The sequence below is a fragment of the Melanotaenia boesemani genome, chromosome 7, assembly GCF_017639745.1.
Source record: "Melanotaenia boesemani isolate fMelBoe1 chromosome 7, fMelBoe1.pri, whole genome shotgun sequence".
Taxonomy (NCBI): Eukaryota; Metazoa; Chordata; class Actinopteri; order Atheriniformes; family Melanotaeniidae; genus Melanotaenia; species Melanotaenia boesemani.
Genome location: NC_055688.1, coordinates 34644631 through 34659884, shown reverse-complemented (window position 1 = coordinate 34659884; position 15254 = coordinate 34644631). Strand labels below are relative to the sequence as shown.

The 15254-nt window shown below is 40.2% G+C and overlaps 1 protein-coding gene across 1 annotated transcript in view; it reads left to right on the top strand.

The window, feature by feature from the left end:
* Window positions 1-15254, top strand: part of pigg (phosphatidylinositol glycan anchor biosynthesis class G) — an 87203-nt gene that overhangs the window by 48980 nt on the left and 22969 nt on the right. The window contains exons 9-10 of the mRNA XM_041990277.1: window positions 932-1335; window positions 12110-12301. Of these exons, the coding sequence (XP_041846211.1) occupies window positions 932-1335; window positions 12110-12301 (596 nt within the window). The remainder of the gene's footprint in view (window positions 1-931; window positions 1336-12109; window positions 12302-15254) is intronic.

Genomic DNA, 15254 nt, shown 5'->3' with positions numbered 1-15254 from the left:
TTTTGAGTGAAAGGTTTTACCATAAAGTGATGTAATAGGTCTCAGAAACAGTATGTCTCAAATGTGATACATAGTGGATTAAAGGGTTCATGGGATTAGACTGACAATGTTCAAGTCAGTGAGGGTGAATAACCATTGCAGATGATCCAGCTCATCAATTAACTGGCAGTTATCATGCAACGATCAAGTGGGTGAGGTGTAAATCAGCTGCTTTGTGGGATTATGGTAGCTTCTTCCAGCAGATTCAAAATGCATCAAATTAAATTAGTCATAACTCTAAAGAGAACTCCAACCAGAAGGAGCCTTAAGCAGGATTTATACTTGCATGAGTTCAGTTACGGCGTCATCGCCGTATCCTCCGCAGAAGCTTGACGCGAACCCCTGGGGTTAAGCTGAAGTGCTTACTTGTGATTGGTCGGTTTGTGATTGCACGTTTCCGGATTTCTGGGGCTTCTTGCTGAATTTGTGTAGTAACCACAGAAAAGAAACAACACAACACCGTGACCCTAGCAAGAGCACATTTCACCAGTGTCAGCTACACCGGCCCTACTGTCTGCAGTCTGGGACCAAAGCTACAGACCGTGTTTAAGAACTATTTTTTTCAGCTGTTAAAATGTGATATTAAAAATACTCCTTTTACTTTTTGACCAATTAATTTTACTTGTACACCCCCATTGTTGTTTACGCTCTGGGTACTGACGTATGAGGGTTGCTGTGGACTTAATGCCAAGCTGTATATTGGCTCAGTGTTTTTCTGTTCAGTGTTTTAATGTGAAACCAATCACTGAAATTACATTTAAAGATGAGGCTGATCAGATAGATAAAGATGAACCAAACTCAACCAAACCAACCAAAATATCTGCTATATGATGAATGTAAAAGCAAGCTGTATGGCCTGTTAACATGTTATATGTTTTTTTTTCTTCCATAGTCTCCACTAAGGAGCCCCGGGGATGAGTGGTCGCTGTCGGAGTTGGACGTTTTGCTGCTGGCGGGCACCGCTGGTCACACACTGAGCTTGGCAGCCAGCAGCTTCGTAGAGGAGGAGCATCAGACGTGGTACTTCCTGCTCAACACGCTCTGCCTCACCGTCTTCCAGGATGTCTGCCGCAAGTATTTCAGAGAGCGGAATGGCTCTGGAGACGAAGAGGAGCATCTCCTCCCTTCAAAAGACAGCCATGCCTTTCCAAACCCCAAGTCAGATATTTACTCAGAGAAATGGCTTGCTTTAGCCACACCCCCTTTTACCCTGGTCTGCTGCAGGCTGCTGCGTTCACTCAACCAAACAGGAGTTCAGTGGGCTCATCTTCCTGATGTCGGGCATTGGCTAAACAGGTTAGCTAAACAATCTTTCTGTAATATAAACATTAACCCTTAAATAATACATTTTCTGCTATTTTTGGTCTGCCTGTCTTTTTTTTTTTATGTAAAAATGCATGTAGAAGCTCAACTCTGTTAATCCCAGTCAACATTCAGACATTATTTTTTAGAGAGCACCATCAGTTGTCAGATTATGAGACTAAAATGATCTAAAATGAATGTAGATATAGCAGCATAAAGGCTGACCAGAACAAGAAAACAGAATTTATTACTAACAGAACTTTGTAGAAATACATTGACTGGTGTTTAATCTGATTTTAATAAATCCCTTCACATGACGACAGTATCGCGACCACGTCCCACCGCCTCATCACACACCCCACCTCTGCCACCATAGTAACCAGCTAGCTGCAGCTAAATTTACATTTCTTTCACATCAGCGTTCAGTGACAGATTTACTGAGAAAATTAGCGTGTTCATGAATTAAACATGATGTTTAGACGTGTCCAGTTTTGCAGATTTTGTGCTGATCTTCAAACAGGCAACAGACTTATTTTAATGTCTACATTAGCCATCAAGCAGGAGAAGGAAATTAGCCTTTTTTAATATTCTTCAAAAAGAAGTCGTCTTTTGGTTAGTGTAAATTTAATAAAAGAAACTACGCTACTCAGGGCTCTAGAGGGTGACCATTTTGGTCAAGAGTTAAAGGCAGAGAAGGGGTGGGTCCTCGTCTCTGATTGGCTCTGACCTGCAGTAGAACACCGTGTTGTGTGTTGGTTTGTAAATGTGACTGTTGCGCATTAGACATCCAGAATGATGAAAAACAACACAGACGAGTCGGATGTCATTTCAAGATGAAGAGAAATGAGCATATGTTAAGACAGATCCTCATGTTCCTGATTCCTGACAGCTGTTATGAGTCTGAGGTAACTATTCACACATCATATGATTCCCATGATGTGGAAAACATGGACCAGATCACGAAGTTTGGCAATGACACTGGAATAAAATTGTAAAACATGAAATGTTGTGGAATTTGCTCACATATGGGTGTGATGTGGTATCTCCACCAGCTTAAAAGTTTAATGAATTTTGGCCTCTGCAGCCCCCCGTCTGTGTAACGACACCTGAACTTACGGGGCTCAAGTCTCCTCCAGAAGTTCAGCAGTGGCTAAGAGGCCGACAGAAACACTGAAGTTCACCAAGAAATTAAAAAATTGAACACTACGCCGCCCCAGAAAAAAATAGAAAGCTGCAATCTGTTTCTGGTGAAGCAACAGACTTAGAAATATACTGGCTGATAAATGAGGAGAAAACCAGAGCAGCCTCCATCAAACTCAGCCCGAGTGTTTGAGCTGCACCTGGAGGCTGCCCTGGAGAAGATCCTGGAAACAAATATCAATCGTTGTCAACAAAACTACTGATACAAGAGGCTGCCTTGTATTAAAAAAAAAGAAACTGGCTGTTAGAACAGCCATAATTGTGGCATATAATATCGCCAAAGAGGAGCCTCCTTTCACGAATTTCAGCCTCACTTTATTTATATAGCACTTTAAAAACAAGACAATCAACCAGAGTGCTTTACACAAACATAAGAGCAATAAAACAGTATATTAAAATCTAATCAAATAAGTGATACGAAGAAAATATTAGAATAAACTTTTAAATTAATTCAAGTCCAAGTAGATAATTCTCAGGAAAAAGATTAAATGTAAATCCAGTGAAGTAATTTTTCAGAAACAGCAGAGTTTGAAATGTTTAATTTCACTGCGTTCAGTGAAGCTAGGGACTTAGTTTCATTTTGTATTTTCGTCCAGTGTTGCATTAAGTTTTTCTCCAAGATCTTGTATTGATGATGGGAGAGTCCAACAACTGTGCAAAGCCTTCTCCAGCACATCCCAAAGACTCTAAATGGGGTTCAGGTCTGGACTCTGTGGAGGCCAATCCATGTGTGAAAATGATGTCTCCTGTTCCCTGAACCACTCTTTCACGGCCTGAGCCCCATGAATCCTGACATTGTCATCTTGGAATATGGCCGTGACATCAGGCAAGATGGAATAACCTGCTCATTCAGTATCAGGTAGTCAGCTGACCTCATTCTTTGGACACACAATGTTATTGAACCTAGACCTGTACCTAGACTTGACCGGCTGCAGCAACCCCAGATCATAGACTGCCCCCACAGGCTTGTACAGTAGCACTAGGCATATGATGGCTGCATCATTTCATCTGCCTCTCTTCTTACCCTATTGCTCCATCACTCTGGCACAGGGTAACTCTGGACTCATCAGACCATGTGACCTTCTTCCATGGCTCCAGAATCTAGTCTTTATGCTCCCTAACAAGCTAAAGACTTTTTTCCAGTTAGCATCACTGATTAGGGTTTTTTGTGGCAACAGAGCTGTTCAGTCCCAATCCTTTGAGTTCCCTTCACAGTTCATGTGTAAATATTCTTACTTTCACTATTAAACACAGTCCTGAGTTCTACTGCTGTTTTTCTTCCAGCGTGTGACCACCGATCATCATCTTTCAGGATTTTTTTTCACACATTTCTTCCTGGTGGTCGATGGTCCTCCACTATCCTCCCAGTTTCCAGTAATGTGTTGGACAGTTTTTAACACCGTTTCAGTAGTTTCAGCATCTCCTTAGATGTTTTCTCTTCTTGATGCCAATGATTTGATCTTTTCAATGATTACAGAAAGTGTCTTCCCACATGGTTGTCTAAGAAATGAGAAGCTACTCACTGCATCAGTTGGGTTAAATAACTTAGAAGTTTAGTTGCTGATCAAAAGGAAATCTCTAAAATGTTCTGCTAATAGGAAAAGTTTGGCTTCACCTTTTTTGTTGGGGCACCCAAATTTAAAAGTCAGTTGCGCCAGTGCAGATAGTTAGTGTGGAGCCCTGCTGCTAACAGTGTTATCCAGCTTGTCTCTCCTCACAGCCGTGCCAGGCACAAAAGTTAAGAAATGCATTTTTTTCCTGGTGGTAACAAACGGCAGTTAATCATGTACTGAAAAGGTTGGCGAGTAGCTGAGTGTCTAAATACTGCTGTTACTGAATTTTACTCCCCTATATATACATATGTCACAGAGCCAGGTGCAAAGATCACTGCGTCCATGCCTTTCAGCTGCTAATATTCCACTGCACCTTGTTTGTAAATATCAACAATAATTTACTGTTAAAACAAAGTTTGCCTCAGGCAGGAAGCAATAGTAAATCTGCCCCTTAGCTCCTGCAGCAATCACCCTGCAGACACATAATTATATGTCAAATAAGAAAATGAAAAGAATTTATTGAAACCTACAATGATTTAATTGTCCTTTATTTATTTGTTTGCTTTATTTATTATGTTTTTGTACGTGTAAGGGGAGTCTATCAAGCTGTAAATGTCAGCACTGACATACTATTACATTATCAAGCTGAAACGGGGACTGTGTTTGCAAACTGCTGCCTGCTTCGTTGGTCGTGTTTCTGGTCATTTTTTAACTGTATTTAGGTCACCCTTCATTCCTTCTGTGACTCAGTTAGAGTTTCTAACAACTCCTGAGGGAGATATCTGACTTTTTAGCTGCTAAAGGCTCAGCTGTGTTCATTAACTGGTTGTTAATTTAATCTTGCGCTTGGTGCCGAGTATGTAGAGGCTTCATCAGAGCTTTTTTGAATGACAGTGATGATGGCAGTAAGAGTTGACTAAAATGTTGTGGGTCGTAAAGCTGAAAGAAACTATAAAATCCATTTAATCCATTGTTAACACACAAAATGTGAATGTAAGAATCTTCAGCTTACACTTTATGATCCTGCTTATCCTATAGGTTCTTTAAATGGTAAAAAGATGGAGTGATGTGTCTGCTGCTTCAGTTTTCCATTGGGCAAAACAAAAGATAAGGATGCACAATGTTTAACTTAAAGAGTTCAATTAAAATGTGTTTAATGTTAAATTATATGCAGAGGCTCCTTTGAGAGTGCTGATTCAACTCTAATTTCTCTTATTACTCAAAGATAAACATTGCACATTTAACCTCAGGGGTTGTAATAAAAGTGTGTTTTTATACAGTTAAAGTGCCCTTTTTGATGTGGATATGGTGGGAATGAATGTTACGGGACATAACTAGAACTTAATTTTAGCACAGCCAGAGTTAACGGTGAGAGGCAAGAAAGAAGAAAATGTGGTAGAAGTCAATAACAGTAAGTCGGCCTCAGTTATTGTTTAAGATCTTCATGATGAGGCCTATTTTTTCTGCTTCCTGTCTGAAATTACACCCAAAATAAATGAAGTATATCTTCACTACAATGGCTGCATGTATAATCTTGGTCTCTACAGAAAGCTGAGACGTGTGACATTACTACACAAGTGTCAGAATCAAGATATGTGTTACTGTCTCTGAATAAATTCACCTGGAACACAGTAGAAAATGTAAATGGTTATCTCCATTTCCAAACCACATTTCATTCAGTGAAAACCAGAGGACAGCAGCCCAGTTCATGTAGGAATGGGTAAAGTCTGACGAGGAACTGTGCAAAAGTAGAAGCTAAAAAGTGAACCTAAGCAGTTTCCAGGTGTTGTATTAGAGGTGTTATGCAAGTAAAAATCTCAGGAAGCCATCGGCCGATGATGATGATGATGATGGACACCTCTATCAATGGTCAGAGTCAGGAGGATCCAGGGATAGCCCCCACACTTACCTCCATGGATCCAGAAAGAAGTGAACCCCAAGATAGTCTATGATAGGAAGAGTGAATCTTTCACTATAAAACCTCCTTCATCTTCATGGAAACTAGCAGGACCTTCATGGTTCATTTTAAACAAAGGCAGAGTCATATGAGTTTTTAGAGCTGGAATCAAACTTTTCACCACAAAACAGCAAAAGTAAGACCTGTTTTTTTTTTTTTTTTTTTGCTCTGGCTGCTAACTCCAGAGTTTCTGCCCCACAGTGATGAAACAGGCATCTTTGTAGTCAGATCAGTGTATCTGGTTCATTTCTGTGCTCCAGGGAAAATAGCCGTAAAATAGGGCAGAGCGATTAATCGTTTTTAAATCAAAATCAAAATTTATTGCGTTGCAATTACCAAATCTGAAAGGAGAGCAACAATTTTCACATTACATGATGCTGCACTGAGACAGAAAACAGTCGAGCTTCTGAAATGGCCTGAAGAAGTGAACAAAGACGCTTTTACTGAGTCATTTTAAATATTCAGCTTTCTCAGTGGCGCCCTCCTTTTGACGCCTAATTCAGCATCCATCGTGTATCCTACCTGTAGTGTAAGATCTCACCAGCCAGTGAAAGACAGTCCTATCTTGACTCTTGTCTTATGACTCTCTTTCTTTTCCTCTGATGTCTTGCTTTTCTTTGCTGAATCAGCCACGGTGCGCATTCAAAGCAGCTGCTGTGTTTATATCTGCTTGTGAAACTCGGCTGCATCGTCACGCAGCGTCCCGGAAGAAAAAGTTGTGAAGTGTGGTTTCTCAGCCTCGGGATGTATATAATAGATGCCACTGCGCCATCAAACGAGTCCGGAACATGGAGTTTTAAGTCAGAAAGTTACGTAATGCATCTTTAAAGTTCAGACCTCAGATAACTTGTTGACATAAGTAAAACAAACAAGGCATGTTACATCCATTTTAAGCTGAAATACGACTCAGAACTTCCTACAGTCACAGTAGATTCAGCTTGTTTAGCTGCATCTCTGTGATGGATGTTTTCCGTCTTCACCATCCTGGGAAAATTTAAATTTAATTCCGTCCGGCACGCGTTCTCTGCTGGTTGGTGTGTGCGCGCCTACACACGTAAGTGTGTGGCATCGGAGTGAAACTTTGCTGTGTGCAGTATAGAAACCATGTAGAGAGAAATAAGGTAAATAACATCAGAGTTTTTAGTTTTAATAACGAGGACAAAGTAAAAACCTGGTCTAGAGGAAACTTCAGTGTTTTAGGCACAAGTTGCATCTTGAAGTTCATATTTTGATGTCATCTCATATGTTAATCCTCCATCTGATTAAAAAATATAGTTCCACATTAACACGGAACTGAAGCTGGAATATAACATTACATTTTTCTTTAAATTCGCTCAGGCCTACCATAAAACACAGGAAACGGCACGGTGCTGCAGACATAACCAAACTGGAGTGAAATGCACTGGATGAGTTGTAATGATTTTGGATTGGTTTGGATTTATCAGAAAACATATGTCTTATCTGTTGACACAGAAACATTTTGCATGCTTTTCTGGCAGAGCAGCTGACAGAAGTTTCAAGACGCAAACAACTGATTACTCAGACTGTAGGAAAACTGATTTCTCTGTGAAGCAGTGACTTCCACAGGCATTAATATTCAGACAACAGCACAGGACGGGGGATTATACTCTGTTCTTGAACATGCATCACATTGTGGAGTAGAGACGTGGGTTCTGACCTTTTCTCGACCCAGTGTTGCCCTTTCTTCCTTCCCATACTGTCTGTTGCTTTGATAATGAGATCCAGGTAGTACTATGCCTCCTCTTGTCTCAAAGTACCAACCTTCCACTGCTGTCTGATCCAGATAATGGTTAACACACAGCTTCTACTCAGCTGCGACATGTCCTTTGAGGTCTTATTATTTCCTGCCTGTGCTCAGTGTGGCATAATTTCACTCTGCACACCTTTAAATCCAATGAATCTGTGTTTTAAAATTTAAAGTGATGCTGCAGGATATGACTGACAGCGTTTCATCTCACCAAAAATCCACTTCGATATTTAAGTGTTCTCCTTTGATCAGCTAAACGGAAATAAACTGAATTAATTTTTGATCTTCCGATGTTGAGGCTTCAATAAATGAACAGTTTACACTAATGCGTTAAATATGAATGAACTGGAGTTTGGATGTTTAGAAGAAAGTCTTCATATTACTAAGGCCAGGGAGGCTTAAAACTGGTCGCTTTGGGAAACCTAGATATGGTCCAGTATGGGAGCATAAAAATATTCAAATGCTCAATTTAAGTATGCTCTATGGTTCATGAAAAGAAATGGGCAGGCTATCAGGGCAAACTGCAGCCAAAAAGCTTCAGCAGAATAATGTATATGAATTTTAGAAAGAAGTTGAGGTTATTAATAACAATAATTCAATATAGCTCATCTTTATTTGTATAGCTCCACTTCACAGCGTCATCTCAGGGTACTTTACAGACAAAATCAGTTTGAGCCAGTTCATAATAAATAATAGCCTAGTTAAGAAAAGAGACAGGTTGCATTGAATCTTGACTTTGATCCACCCCCGTATCCCGAACAAGCACAGGGCGACAGTAAGGAAGGAAAATTCTCTGGCAGAACCCGGCTCAGGGAGGGCAACCATCTGCCCTGACCAGTTGGGGTAGAGAGGACAGGAAAGAGGGACGGGGTTATTGGAGATGCAAACATTATATCCCCCGGATGTTATTAGCAGGTCAGCAATGGTCACATGTCCAAAATCATCACCTCCAGTACTGGTTCCCTGTTCTCTTCTGCTCTTTATCATGTACACAGATGGCTGCAGGTCTCTCCAAGAAGGCAGCCACCTTGTCAGATTCTCTTGTCTATACCCTCCTGTCCCTCTTCCAGGGGGCTCAGTCGAGTCATGGCTGCGCCTCATCAGCATTTGGGAAGTGGTGTGATAATTACCTGGACCTTAACGTAACAAAAACTAAAGAGTTGATAATCGATTTTAGGAAAAAAACGCCCTGACCCAGATGCCAGCAATATATCGAGTACACTCGATGTATCCCAAGATGTTTTACGTAGGATATATAAAATGTCTATATTGCAAACATCGAGTTTAAACTATTACGGCAGTGTTTTAAGCATGAACGTGGAATTTTCTTGGTAGCCTCTGTCTGCTGATCGAAGTGAAGTTCACAGGATGCTGTTTCAGGAGAGACATGAAAAAGCATGGACACAAGGAGTATGCAACTAGCTAGCTAGCTGGCCGCAGCTTACGAGCGTTAAGAGATAGGAGTTAAATTCGTCCATTTTAAGCAGTAATTTGAAATGATGAGGAGACTGATTGTTCAGCTGTATGTGTTTCCCGATGGACATGAAGTTCTTAGTACACTGGAAAAGGAAAAACTCATGCTGCTACTTTGTTACTGAATTAGAGCAGATATTATTGAAGCAGACATTTCTGTCTGATTTACAGGTGGTTGATGCGACATCTAACGTGGCCTGTCTGACTCATTAGGGTGTGCACGCTGCATGTAGAGACACGACGTGACATAATTAAATGTCAACATGAGAATTGGATAAAAAAAAAGATCAGGCTGTTTAGTTTTTATAATAAAAGGACAAAATATAAACCTGTTCTAGATTACGCCTGTTGTCATCTGATGAAAAATAGAAAAAAACTAAATAAGATCATTTTGATTATAAAATAATTCAATGAAAAAAATATAAAAGATTGAGTAATTATATAAAATAAAATAAAATTTATCTTTTGGGGGTGGCGGGGGTTGATGTCAGGGGTTTGGTTTGCCCCCCCTAAAATAATGGTTGGGGGAAAACTGGTTTTTATTAAGTCTGTTGAAAGAGAAAAATCACTGAAGTTAAATTTAGCAGAGTTTGCTTAAATCCTACTGGTGTCCTTTTTGCTGATAATGTTGAATTCACAATTTACAGTGTTTTGGAGGAGATTTCTAAACATCGAGATGTATATCATGTATCGGGATAAGGAAAAAAAAATATTAGGATATCAGTTATAGGCCATATCGCACAGCCGGTCTTGGGAACATTATTTGACTCCAATCTCAGGTTTGATAAAAACACAGAGGTAATTGCTAAGGCTTGATACACACGTAACGACTTTTGGCGTGTTTTTCTCCAGATTTTGCCTTTTCCCGACCTCAGACGGCAAACTCTCAATCTTCGTGAGATTTCCCAGTTCAGTCATCATTTGGTCTGTGATGTGTTACGAGCCAATTTGTCCCGATGATCCGCTCCGAAAGTGGGTCGTAGCCGACAATTGGGAACATTGAACATGTTTAATATTTCAGTGCCGATTTTTGAGGAACGCCGACAACTCGTGCATTGTGACTGCGTGGGTGGTAACGTAGTACAGAATGTAACCAATCAGAGAGCGAGCTGGCTGGGGAACAAGGAAGTAAATAAAGTCTGTGTTCACGCCGTCTCCAGTCTGTTATTTTTTTCAGTTCTAGCTTTTTCTGTTAACAATATCCCCAAGACCATCATTCCCTCGCCCTATATATCCCCTTCGATGCTGTGTGTTGTGTTTTCCGGTTGTTGCTATGTTTCTTCTTCTTTGTTTTTTGCCGGTTTTTGCTATGGCTGTGTCCGAATGTGCACCCTACTCCCTACATAGTGCCCTATATAGGGGTCACGCCATTTTGTCGAAGTGTCCGAATGTCCAGAGAGAAAAAAGTAGGGCACTCAAAATTACCCACAATGCATCTTGAAAAGTAGTGAGCATCAATGGTCACTGGACGGGTAGAGACCACAATGCATTGCGGGCAGAAGCTCAACATGGCGCAAGGAGGCGAAAAAGCAAACAAAGAAAATACAACATAAGAAATAAAAATATTTACACACAACTTTGGATTGGATTTGGAATGACATCTTGACGTGGGTTGTGGTTGCCGTGGTGATGGCGGTAGTCACGTTGTTTGCGGCGAGGAAAAATTAGGCAGCTTTGTGTTCGAATTGCTAAGAGAATGAATCACTATGTAGTGTGCAATGTAGTGCAGCCCTATGTAGTGAACGAGGGGTTAGGGAGTAGGGAGGACATTCGGACACAGCCTATGTTTCTTCTTCTTCGTTTTTGCCGGTTGTTGCTATGGTTCTTCAACGATTTTTGCCGGTTGTTGCTATGGTTCTTCTACGTTTCGACGTTTGTACGGCTCGGAGGACTAAATTGTAGATGAGTTGCGGGACAGCATTGTCGTGTGTGTTATTCAGTGATTACATTTTCGGAGCACACCACACACAGTATGATCAAAACTGATATTTTATCTTCATGTGTGAGGTCTCGACCAGATAAAAAATCTCACAAGATTAAAAAATTGTTATGTGTGTACCAGGCGCTAGAGGCGACAACAAAGGATCCACCTGATGAGGAAGCTTTTAATGTTTCTAATAGACATTTATATAATTTTTATCATTCCTTAATTGAACGTCTTTTAACATTTTCTTTTATTTGTTGGTTTTACGGCTTGTGATGGTGTTAGTGATTTATATGCTGGAATGTAAGTTTTATATGTATGCAGATTATGTTAAAATAGCCCTTTTTAGAACTGTATTCCTGTCTATTAAGCCCATTTGTGGTGCAGTTTTAGCAAGGCTAAAATGGAAAAGCTTAAGGTGGAGTTTCTTTTTTTTTTTCTTCTTCTTTTTTCTTAAAGGTTAAAGACGTTATTGTCAATTCTACTTATGTCATACAGATACATACAGAAGAACTGAAATACAATTCTCTCTCACCATAGAGACTAGTGCTTTTTTTATTTATTTATTTTTTTTTTTTTTTGAGGTGGGGTTTCATGATGCATTCGGAGTATTACTTTCACTTCCAAGATGGATAAGTGAAAGCCACATTTGTATCAAATAATGTTCCTACCTTTCACGTTGTACTGAGGCATTTTATGTGTAAATGAATGTGTTAGAATTTCACCATTAAGTGATATAAGGAATTCCTCCTGCTTTTGGAAGCTCTGAAACAAGTGTCAAGTGTTTTTCTTGCTGGTATGGATATGGATGTGTCTGGAATAAAGATAAATAATACTAGACTGCAGGATGTTTTTGCATCTCACTTCATTATATCTGTTTTTCTTTTTTTCAGCTCTGAACACAAGATGATACTCTCCCTGCTGTCTGCTTTCTGCTTGGTTCTTATCTACCTCCTGGTTCAGAGACGATGCTCGTGGGTCTCTAAGGTGGCTCTGGCACTTGGACTTTTGGGCGTCTACAGCTACCGGGCAGCTGTCGGCAATGTCTTGTTTCCCTGGCAACACTCTGGTCGCACTACATCCAGGTAGATTTTATTATTTAAATTTTCCGTGTGTTTTTTTGTACTGAGACGAAGATGCAGGCTGTGATGCATACATGTTCATCGGGGATGAACTCACATCATTAACTGTGATGTTAAACTGCTGATTGCTCTGTTTTTGCTTTACATCCACCTGCAGTAAATTTCTCTGCTCTGGTGTCCCTTCAAGTCATAATAAGTACGACATCTTAAATTAAACTGATTGCATTAAAAGGGGTGTCAGTCTGTGACTACTGGCTTAAATTAGCAGCCAGTAGGGAATGCAACCAAAGAGACAGCTTTTTCCTTTTTTTCACCCCAACATATCTCTCTCTCTCCTCTCCATGTCAGCTACAAGCCCACTTTTCCCTTGTGTTTTCTGTAAGTGACAAATTCAAAGTCACATTTTACCAAATTAGAGCCATAAGCTGCTAAATTAGAGCAGTGAGTGTGTCATTCTACAGTGCGATATATTATCCGCAAGAGGAAACCATTCAAGAGAACTGTTAATCTTCCCAGTAGTGGACATCCTTGCAAGTTCACCCCAAAGTCAAACACTGAAATTCTGACTTTCACTCCATCAAAGAGCTACATCTCAGACTCTCCAGGCCTCAGGTAGCATGTTCAATATTAGAAAACCACTGAACAAGTCTGCCTCAAGACATTTAGATAATGTTTCAGCCTAGCTTTGCTGTCTGGGATATCATCAGGACAAATTAATAAAAAAAGAAAGATGTCCCGTTTTAAGAGGATTTAGTCTAAAACTCTAAAATATAGACTGCACCACATACTTGTCAAATCAAATCAAACTTTATTTATAAAGTGCTTTTTATGCCGAAGGCAACACAAAGTGCTTCACATAAAAAAAGCAATCCTTACATATTAAAATAAAACAAGCCTTCACACACCAAAATGAATAACATATCAATTTAAAAAACCCACTCATTATAGTCTCTTTCACACATAGTCTCACACACACATATGCATGCACACACACAGACAATTTCTGTCTCTAAACGGCATGTAGATATAAAATACTGAAAGTAATATGGTTCCTGGTGTGAATATCCATCCACACCAGGAACCAGTCTACCAGCATCTACCAGAAGAGGCGCCGCCATAGCAACCACCCAGATCAGGGCAGGCAGGGGTCCACACCACAGCCGTAAGGCTGCAGTGCAGGGCCCCAGCCACCCAGACAAGGGCGATCACTGCGGCAACCACCCCCAGACCGAGCAGGCAAACCCCCAGCGTGGAGGATCCCCATGAGGAAAACACTGGAGTTAATACAAAGATTAAGTAACCTTAAGAAACAATAAAAACAGCTAAGAGCAGCAATAATAAAAAATACACATAAAGGACTTCATAAAATAATGTGCTAAAAAAGTAATAAAATTGAATAAAATGAAAAAAAAAACAACCAAAAGTAAAATAAAGCAGCTTTTAGATTACAGTTCAATCCAACTTCTGTATTGCTCGTTAGTTCTTCCATATTTCTACAGGTCTTTTCTTTTCTATGTAGCAGACACTATTCTCCAAAGCGACTTAAATCTGGTTACATCTTACTTGAGCTGTAGCATCAAGGGTGTTGCCTAAGGTACCAGCTGGAAGGTGTTAATATTCTTCCCCGTGGGACTCGAGATTCAAACTCTGGTCTCCAGCATGTGAGATGGACGGATGCCATGCTAACTGAGTTATCCAGCCAGGTAGCCATATTTCACCTACTGTATGCTACTGTACGGGCCCTTTGATCTATTAAACCTTAGAAATGGAAGTAGATTTTCTGTCCGTTTTCCATGACTGTGACTTGTTTGGAAAAGAGAAAAACACAAAGTGAAACTTAAAAAAATAAAGAAATTCTAAGACCAGAAAGAACTCAAGCAGTCACATCATATTTGGAAGTGCCCGGCCCGTAGAATGAGTAGAGTACTTGGTAGAAGTAGTAAATTCATTTTGTACAACAAAACCACTTTTGGAAGAAATAACATCATTCCAAATTGAAGGCTGTTCCACCCCACCACTTCCTGTCAATCAAGCTCAACAAAAGCTGCATTTAGTAGCTGTTTTCATCTCATCTTATAAATTATGTACTGAGGGTCATGTACAATTGAGACAATGAAACCTAAATCCAGAGTAGTGTGCACAGTATTTTTACCACTTGCAGTTCTGTTCATGAGGAAAGGGTATTTCCTACCTTTTTTTTTTACCCCTTTTCCAGTTATTAGAATTGCCTCAGTTTTCCCCAATCATTAAAAAAAATAAACAATTTCTTTGATCCCCCCCTCCTACTCCTTCAAACCACAACTAAGCACCCTGGGTACATAGTCATGTTCATTTCCTGCACTACATGATAAAACAGTTCATCGGCTGCCAGCCCTTTACTGTCCAGTGTATGTAGGGTATCTTGTGTGTGGTTAAACTCAGTCTGAATGATGAATCAAGTTAATTAGGGCTTTAAAAACACATCAGCATTCTTTAAGACATGTTTACTTTGTATGCATATAATCTTTTCTCACAGATTATATTTACCAAATGCTAATCGTAATGTCTAAAAAGGAAATTGAGTCTTTGCAGCTCCTGCGTGTGCATTTCATTCTGCAGACTGTGGCTTTCCACAGTTATCTGCCACTAACCCCCGTCAGAATATAATGAGTACTCAAGATTGCACACGGCTCTCCTGTCTAGTTTCCGTGACCTCCCTTCATCTACCACCAGAACCTGGCCTTCCCTAACCTTTTCAGTTCTTTTTGGCAGTTTTTCTTGCCGGCTCACCTAATTAAAAGCTCAACCTTTCGCCCTTACCCATTCACAGACACCTGACAAAGCCATGCAGGGACTCTGGCTGCTTTTGATGAACTTCATGATTGACAAGGTTGACCCGGTCCTTCAGCTTTTCCTTGAGAACTCAACTCACGGATCATTACAGTGCTGTGCCTCATGGGTTTATTGTAGATTTAGT